Genomic DNA, 9725 nt, shown 5'->3' with positions numbered 1-9725 from the left:
CCCACGCTGACGGTGCAGAACGCCCAGAGAGCTTCTCCTCTGTGGGAAGCTGTTGTTCTTCTGCCCCCCACCCCCCTTCATTAATAATCCTCCACCACCCCCTCTTTATCTCTCAGCCCCCCCATCTGTCTTAGCCACACATACTGTTCCTTCACCCGCTCGCTCTCTCTCTCTCTCTCTCTCTCTCTCTCTCTCTCTCTCTCTCTTTCTTCCCTCTTCCTTTTCAGTCTTTCCTGTCCTTTGTCGAACCCTCCATTCTTCATCTCAGTCTTCATCTCTCCCCCTCAACACACACACACACACACACACACACACACACACACACACACACACACACACACACACACACACACACACACTCCATGTTGTCTCTCTGTAGGGCCCTTTCAGACAATGGAAGAATCCATCGGCCCGGTCAGAGGGACACGGAGGGAGAGAGTGAGAGAGAGGAGTGGGGGGTAAAAGGGAGAGCTGTCCAGTGACTGACAGGCTGCCGCTTGGTCTTTGTCCCCATGCCACGCAAAATGGAGGGAACTAGGCAAGCGAAGAGCGGGGAAAACAGGGTATACTCAAAAATGAGAGAGAGAACTTCAACCAGTCAGTGTCAATAAGGTGTATGCTCAATAAGAAGTTTATTCAGACTCCAGGCTTTTATTTGATGCAAAAATACTCCAGTCAAAGTACCACATTGACATAAGTACTTGTTGCTGCTCTCACAAGTGCAGATAAATGGTAAAGAAAACAAGTTAAAGCGGTGGGGATACAGTGGGGAAATGAACCCAAATAATGCACATGACAATCATGTTATCAGATGTTAATGATGGTTTCATGTATTGGTTTTATAATTATAGTGGATAGTGTGAGTACTAAATACCCTAGGATGGTCATAAATACACTTGGGTTGATTAAAAAACAGTCTTCATGTTTATTCATATACATTTCGATCAATTTTGTCATTCCCAGATACATGAGGGTCAATTTTTTTCTTGCAATATCCCCTAGAATTGTCTTAATTTCCTTTATACCACCACCCCTACCCCATCATCCATGTACCGGGCTTGAGGAAGTTTGGCTTTCTAATACTTTTTGGTTTTGGAGATGAAGGGTTCTCTTCTCTGTGCTGCTGTCCTCTGTACTTCTAACCCGACCTTGGCCGTGACCTGTTGCATCAGGGTCAGCCAATGTGGAACTATTCCGGCTGAAAAACAACAACATTGAATTATCACCCGCCCTTCCCTCTGCTCCTCACTTTTTCTGGAGGTTTCTCGTGTTTCGAGCTCCCCTGTGCCTCCGCTGTGCTGAGCTGTAACACTACAAAACTGACCATAACGCTAGCTGCTATCTATAGACATTTGCGTGTCTTAATGAGGTTTGCTTTTCAAGCAGCTGGCCAAGTTACTCAGTCAACCAAATCCTCTCAGCCTTTCTAATGAAAGAGGCCGGACCCAAACAAAAGCCCGAGCCCACCCCAACCCTCTATGGCCCCTCGATCGGAGCCCCCCACCCCGGCGCTTTGTGGTGTCCAGTGTGTGAATACCAGGAATGGCTGGGGAGGCTTGGAGCGGCCTTGCAGCAGAGCTGGCGTTGGTGCTAGATTAGTGGATGGGAGAGTGTGAATAGCGGTTTCACTTCCAGATGAAAGAAATTATGTGGGGTGGAACAAAGCAGCCAAGAGGAAGTTTTTAATATGGTGTAATTCCACTTTCTGCTCATGCCACACTTGGAGCAGAGTGAGCTTTGATCGTATGTCAAAAGTGAGGCCGTATAGGAGTCTTACCGTGACACGCTTGTTTAAACCATGTTTTTTTTACATGTAAGTCAACGGGACCAGAGACCAACATCTGAGGAAAAATGCAAAGACTTAACGCTTTCGCCTCCATAGACTGTAGCTCCAAGTGCATTTAAAAAGCCAGCAACGTGCAGAACCGGTTGGTGGGTCTTACGTACAAAAAGCCAAAACTTTACATAAAGCTACAGTGTTTCCTCTCGGATGGAGTTGTAGCAGCAGAGGTGAAGCAAGCGTGTGCAAAAATAGTCTCTGTGACGAAAGGGATTTTTATATGTATGTATCAGCATGCCAGGCAAAAAAACACTTTTTTTTTTTTTCACGCCGAAAATTGCAGCAAATATCCATTTATTATGCAGTACCAGCTGCGCTTCGTTCGCTCTCTCTTGACAGTGTGTGTGTGTGTGTGTGTGTGTGTGTGTGTGTGTGTGTGTGTGTGTGTGTGTGTGTGTGTGTGTGTGTGTGTGTGTGTGTGTGTGTGTGTGTGTGTGTGTGTGTGTGTGTGTGTGTGTGTGTGTGTGCATGCGTGTGCATGCACGCGCGTGGGCAACTCCAGACAATGTCAGGACCAGCGTTTCCATTATCTGGGAAAATCTGTTGAAGTCTGACATATTTAAATCTCCCCGGTCGTAATGTCATGGAAAATATTTCCTTCTAAGCAAAATTTGAATTAGTGCTGTGTGGATCATTTTCCATAAATTCTGCAGATCTGTTCATTTCCGTGCTCTGCAATTTGCAACGGAACTCAAATCAGTTTGGACGATATAAGGCTGATCTGAAAGCTTCACCTCTGACCGATCACTCATAAGCCCCGCCCCCTCCCTTGTGGACAGGTTGTGCTCTTAAACACAGTACACATGGAGCGGAGACGGAAAGATGATGTATCGCTGACAACAGGAACACATACATCCATGGTTTGGTGTTTTTTGTCGATATTTTAGTTCCGTCTCAAAGCAGACGTTAAATATTAAATGTGTAAAATATGTCGACGGGACGTCAACACCACAAACTTTATCTATTTGAACCTACTTGCCATATTTGTTTTGTTTTGATTTGATCAAAATTGTATTTAAGTCAAATGTTAATTAAAGCGGCTGCACGTATTACTTATTGTTCACAAATGGACATGATTTGATTTAATTTTTATTTATTTTTAATATGGTGTTTGCTGACGGGACTTTATTTTTAATATTTAATAAAAAATATTATTCATCTACATGCCTTGATGATGTCGAGTTGACTCGACCCTCTATATAGTCGGCTTATAAGATTTTTATTTTATTTTTTTAAGATTTGGGTCAGTGTTGGGAGTTCCAGGTTATGACAGGCTCTCCGTTGCTTGTCCACTTGTCGGTACCGTGCCAACAGCGATACGCGCGCAGAGATACTCGCATGAAGTTGCAGGACTATTTTCCGTTCGGCGAATGATAATCCTTAATCCGTGATCAGCATTCCTTGCTTCATTGTTGATATCTACCCGGTGCTTGTTGTTGAATTTGCTCTGTTGACAAGCGAATTAAGCACATGGTTTCTCATTTATACTGTATGCTTTACTCACAGGTGTGTGAGTTGACCTGGATACAAAGCCTCCATAGCCCAAAATTATATAATGGTAGTTTCAAAAGGGATAAGACGAGGCCCTCTTCTCCCCTCCGCTCTCCTCCACTCCCCTCCTCTGGTAAAAAAAAATAAAAATAAATTCAGCAGCGACGGTGCATATGCCACGTTCCATTTGAACTGGGAAGTCTGAAAGTGAAAGCTGTTCTATCATGGCTCTGATGCTAACAATGCTAACATGCTGTTTTGTTTTCTTTTATTAAGTCTGTTTTGATGTGAACATGTACATGTTCGTGGACCCCCAGAGGAGAGCTCCATTCCTTGGTCCCCTATTTGTTCTAAAATACTCTGTATTCCGAAAGAGCAAGCACAACAAAGGTTTTACTGGAGGCGTCCATCTTGGTTTTTTGACTTGTTGTACTGGAACACGGTCAACTTGGGTGTGACGTCACGAAAAAATATGAATGTGTTGTGTTGCATATCGATTTCAGTGGCGCTCCTAAGTGTTGTGCTGGTGCTTCTCAAATTTTCAGAAGGGAGCACCAGTGCTCCTAGTGGAAAAAGTTATTCTGGACACAATCAAATGGCAATTTCAGCATTCAAATTGTGATATAGTTTTTATATTCGAATTTCGTCCCTGCAGAGTGTGTGTGCGTGCGTGTGTGTGTGATTTATGATTAAGATGTTAGTTATTATACTAAATGTATAGGAATTTGTGCACACTAGGAAAAATGTATGTATGTACCTTGTGTGCATGTACATATGCATGCTTGAGTGTATAGGTTAGAGTGAGGATTGAAATAGCTTGGATAGGTGTCTGTGGGTGTGTGTTCTCTTTGTGCTGTAATGTTTTTTTTGGAAGAAAGCCTCTAAATGGAGTCACTTGACTGGAACACTCCCCCCCAACATCAAATAATAACCAATATTCTATTGGTTCGTTCTTTGTATACCTTTTGTGCAGTTTTTACCTCTTGAGAGCTAGGTTTTAACGTACATGTTAACGCACACAGCAGTTTATCACAGATAAAGTGTGTACTGTACCTCCTTCAGTGAAGCTCTGTAAACAGCGCTGTGCGTGAGAGTGACTGCTGATTTCAATACCTCCAGCACAGCGTCTCCCGTCCTTCGCTGTGACTTACGTTTGCCTGGAAGACATGAGATGAGAGTCCCACGCACATCCAGGGATGCTCTGTAAAACACACACACAGCGAAGTGTGGGCCCACGACTGTGTAGAACTTATGCTCCTTTGGATGAGTTGCCTGGGAGACGCTTCCTGAACTATCTCTCTCTCACACACACACACACACACACACACACACACACACACACACACACTTCAGAGAAACTATGATTCTTCAATAGTAATAAAGAAAAATGTTTACAGAGTGGAGAGAAAAGATTAAAAAAAACAAACAAACAAGACAATTTAAGAGTAATTATTCTATTTAACGCAGTCATTACTGGCTCAGTGTAAAACAGCCACATGGCAGTCTGTTTAGCACACTGCCTCAGGCACAAAGTTGATTTTTGTCATACACTTGGACGTAGTTAACTTTAGCAACCATCAGGTCTTTTGGAGAAGTGGCGACTTGCTTAACAGTAACTTCTCTAATGGACGGAGCTCAGCGAGGTACTTGTGTTCTCGTCAAGATGCAGTGCCTCCGGCTTTTGAATGGGCTAAAGTTTCCTGAATTACCTGCAGCTGCGTCCCTGGGTGTGCGCTGAAGCCTGACTTACAGCTCCGCACATAGGAGTTTACATTTGGGCTCCAGATCAGCTCTCGATCATGTGACTCGCTCTGCCCTCTGCTGACACCGCCGTCCTTTGTTCCTGACCGGTTATTATCACATGGCTCTGGTCTTTTTGGCTCTGCAAACTGACCGCCCCTTTAAATGTCAACACGGCAAAAGCTGCTTTGCCAATGGTCGACTCCACAATTTGGGCTGTGAATGTGAACCCGTAACTCTACGCCAAACTTCAAAATGACTTCGCTGCCGGGAGCAAATGCACCGATCGTGACTATTGTGGTGAAATGAATTGCATTTTCGTGCAGAATTTCCTCCGCTCATGGTCATTCTCTATCCGCCCCCCCCCACACACACACACACACACCCCTCTCTGATTGACCTGGTATCGTTCCAGTTGACGTCTACTCCGTGGTTTAATTTAGGGTCTTGTGTCACTAAATGGCAAGCCACAGGAGGTTCTGTTCCATTGTTTTTATAGTTGTGACCCTATAATGATGTTGACACCCTTTGTCGTAAGGTAGTAAGATATCATCTAAAATTTATCATGATATCGGGCCTGAAATATTAGATTATTATTAATTATTTTTAACTACCTCAGTTGATTCTTTCACTTGGGATTTTGAATTTTTATATTGTGATATTGTCAAAATGGGCCGAAAAAATCCTTCCATACGGCCCAGATCTATACAGTACTGCCAATGTTTTTTTGGGGAAAGAAATAAACAGAAAATAACTAATAATTATTTTTACCATGTTAAAACCGCAAATAAATAAGAGTTAATTTGCCACCTTGCCTAATGAGCACTTATTAAACAGTCTGTAACTCAGTATTGCAGTTTGGCTGCTTTTGGAAGCAGGTTCTATAACGTTGGATCGGATATTCGTCTCCGCTGCTTCATGGAGAAACCGCTGCTCTGCAGGGCGCTGAATGGTCGTCTTTGTGAGAGCTCATAATCGTCTGTTCACAGACCTGATTGCATTACATCCAGGCCCCCCATTCATTACTGAGCAGCCCTGGACAGTCTCCACAGCTGGGAGGGGGGCTACTAGTGAAGGAACGCAAAGCCACAAAACAGTTTATAGACTGAGTAGGACTGGCATAGGGGAGTCCATTGTGCTGCTTTGATAATGACTAAATCACTGGGCTCAAACTGCAGGCTCGGGGGCCACATGGGCCTTGTGAGACAATTGAATGCTGCCCGCTACATGTTTGTTATATATTGTTAAATCTGGCCTGCAAATTCGTTTTAAAGTCACAATGCTTATTCAATCCACAGAATTGTACTTGTTTGTACCATGTTTTCATCATGTTTGAGGATGCTCTACCTATTTTCAGTAGATGTATTAGACAATTCAATAATAATTCTAATGAAATAATATTATATAATACTATATATATATATATATATATATATATATATATATATATATATATATATATATATATATATATATATATATATATATATATTGACTGATTATAAAAATTGAGCGTCTGAGACCCCGAGACTAAATATGACAACAATAACATTACATTACATTTAGTCATTTAGCAGACGCTTTTATCCAAAGCGACTTACAATTGTTCAAACACCGACGGACGCAGCCATCAGGAGCAATTAGGGGTTAAGTGTCTTGCTCAAGGACACTACAGCATGCTAGCAGGAGGAGCCTGGGATCCAACCAGCAACCTTTAGATCACTAGACCACCAGCTCTACCGCCTGAGCTACCATCCCCTAATATCCCCTACCATCCCCTAATCCCCCTAATAAATATGCAGTACAAGCATAAACTCTATTAAAACTGGAACCTGAACTTTAGAACTCTGAGTTGGGGTCAGTGCATTGCAGGAAGTAACCAGCTGTCATTTACGGCTCAAAATATTTCATAACCGGCTGCTGGAAGTGACTGTGGACTCTCTTTGAATCAACCAGGGATTCACATCAGCGGAGTTGGTTTTTGCACCCTTGACTCTCTCCCAGTGTCCCAGTGGGCCCATGGGAAATATCCCTAACGTCAAACCCCCCGTTTCCCCCCTGATCCAATCACAATACACACTCCCCGTCCCAGCACAATGCACTCCACTTAAGAAGGGGAAATATCTGTCACCATAGAAGAGAACGGGCCCATCGGCACTGTTATTTTAGAGCTGTGTGTGTGTGTGTGTGTGTGTGTGTGTGTGTGTGTGTGTGTGTGTGCGTGGGTGTGGGTGTGTGTGGTCTTGTTTCGGTGACTTTGCTGGTCGCTTTGTGCCGCTCTCTGGAGACTAGAGTGTTACGCTGGTTCAGCCGTGAAACTCAAGATCTAATTTAGGAAGAAGCGGCCTAGAAATGTTCTGGATTTTCCAGTTCATGTTGTATCAATCTCCCATGTAACTGACCCCCTGAGCGCTGGGCCCGCCACGCTGGAGGCCCCCGAGGATATCCTTCACATACGCACTGTTCAGATAATCTTTGGCCTTATATCACAGATTTTTTTCTGGAAAGTTCCGTATCCTGATGTGGCCTCGTCTTTTACTTTTGTATAAATACAGCTGAAAAGTAAATAATGTTGAAATCACCCTGATTGGGAATGGCTTCCTCACCCAGGAAAGCACAGTCTTCATGTTCTTGCATAGAATGGAAGGTGGATAGACCGTGGCTGTGTGGACTGATGGGCGAGCGAATAGCTGCACTCCTTGTTATGGCCCATTAGCAGCCAGCTGTTCTGTCTGTCTGTCTGTCTGTCTCATGAGCAGGAATGTCTCTGAGCTCCCTCCAACAGGGAAGCTCTTGTGGGGAGCCCCTTGGCTGCAGCCTCAGCACTCCTCTCTCCTCTACTCTTCGCTCCTCCTCTCCTCTCTCAGCCTCCTTCCCTCTCTCCACTCACCTCTCCTTTCCTCTCCTGTCCTTCTTTCGTCTGCTCTCTCTTTCCCCCTCCTGTCCTTCTTTCCTCTTCCTCTGTTTCTCCTATGTGAAACCACTTGGCTGCAGCCTCAGCACTCCTCTCCCCTTGTTTCTACTCTTCTAATCTCCTTCCTTCTTTTTCACTCATCTCTCCTCCTTACTCTTCTCCTACCCTCCCCCGCTCTCCTGTCACCTCTCCGCTCCCTTACTCCCTTTTCCTTCCCTCTGCTCCCTCTCTCCTGTCCTCAGCTCTGTTTGTGCCTCTCCCATCACCCTCTCTCTTTTACTCTTCTCTCAAATGCCACTTTGTTTGGTTGCAGTTGCTATGGAGATAATTTTAATTTTATAAGAGCGGGTAGAAAAATGTTGATGGAATGTTTTCAAAGCTGGGTCTGTAGATGTGTGTGTGTGTGTGTGTGTGTGTCAGGACTTTGTTCTATTGCAGGAACATCCTTCAGTTTTAAACTGAATCTGCAAAACACTGCTGCCACTTAATTCATTCTCTGTGATGACGTTTACGAGCCATGTCGCTTTTTCTCTGTTGACGTTCTGAAACTGGACGTTCAGCTTCTCTGGTGGTTTTATTCCTTTTAATCTGGTGTTTTGTCAACTACCTGACACACGCTGCAGCTGGATTAACGCCAAAAACTCTGACATTCTGCAGCTGACAAATACCAACCCTGGTTTACCTGTTGGACCTTGATCTGATTGCATTCTGTTCAGGATCTCACTCTTGTCTCAGATATTTTGTTTAATGAAGATGGGGATTATGAAAATTGGATTAACGTTAAACATGTGCTTTAATTTGTTGAACCTATTCATGTTTTAGGTTTTCCAAACATAAACGAGAATTCAGGCTGTGTTTAAAGTTGAGAAAAATATGTTTTAAGCTCTTTTTTATTAATGTGATGACTCTGATTAAAGTTTTATTTTTTATTTCAGTGACAACATTCACTTACTGTCTGTCTGTCTGTCTGTCTGTCTGTCTGTCTGTCTGTCTGTCTGTCTGCAGCCTTTCTTCAGACTACTGAACTTGCGTAAACTTGGACTCAGTGACAATGAGATCCAGAGGCTTCCTCCTGAGGTCGCCAACTTCATGCAGCTTGTGGAGTTCGATATCTCCCGAAACGGTACACACACACACACACACACACACACACACACACACACACACACACACACACACACACACACACACAACCAGAGGTGAACTTGAGTCAGTCGTTACTCCCATCACATCAAATTCTGGTGCGCACGTGTGTGACCATTAACACATACTTATCTTCACAGCATGTTGTAAAATGTGTTTCCTAGTGTTTGCGCAGCAGAATTCTGAGCGTAATAAAACCAGTAAAGAACTAAATAAACTTCAGAAGTCAGCAGACCATAATTAGGTTATGCTTGTTGACGACTGCAAACAGCTGCCTCCCTCCCAAACAACAGCAAAACACCAATCCCAACGTCTTCCCTTCCACTGAGGTTGCTCATGAGAACAAGTAGTTAAATTAGCAGGGAAATCTACACAAACAAACTCAAACTAACTGCGTTTGTACAAGTTTTTATTCTGCAAGTCATTAGTTGACCCCACACACAAACACACACACACACACACACACACACACACACACACACACACACACACACACACACAGTCGCTCGAACTGCTCTGTCTGTAATATTTTTGGCATTGAATCGATACACAGAAACCAAGTGGGTCAATACGACAGCTAGTCAACATCGACCCTGT

General features: G+C 43.7%; 1 protein-coding gene across 17 annotated transcripts in view; it reads left to right on the top strand.

Annotated features, from left to right (window-relative positions):
- Window positions 1–9725, top strand: part of scrib (scribble planar cell polarity protein) — an 88391-nt gene that overhangs the window by 28218 nt on the left and 50448 nt on the right. For all 17 annotated transcript variants that reach the window (XM_080020011.1, XM_080020014.1, XM_080020018.1 and 14 more), the window contains exon 3: window positions 8991–9108. In XM_080020011.1, coding sequence (XP_079876137.1) covers window positions 8991–9108 — 118 coding nt within the window. The remainder of the gene's footprint in view (window positions 1–8990; window positions 9109–9725) is intronic.

This window comes from Zeus faber, assembly GCF_960531495.2.
Source record: "Zeus faber genome assembly, chromosome: 19".
In the NCBI taxonomy this organism is placed as follows: Eukaryota; Metazoa; Chordata; class Actinopteri; order Zeiformes; family Zeidae; genus Zeus; species Zeus faber.
Note: the sequence above shows the minus strand (reverse complement) of the source record. Positions and strands in the feature narration are given on the sequence as shown.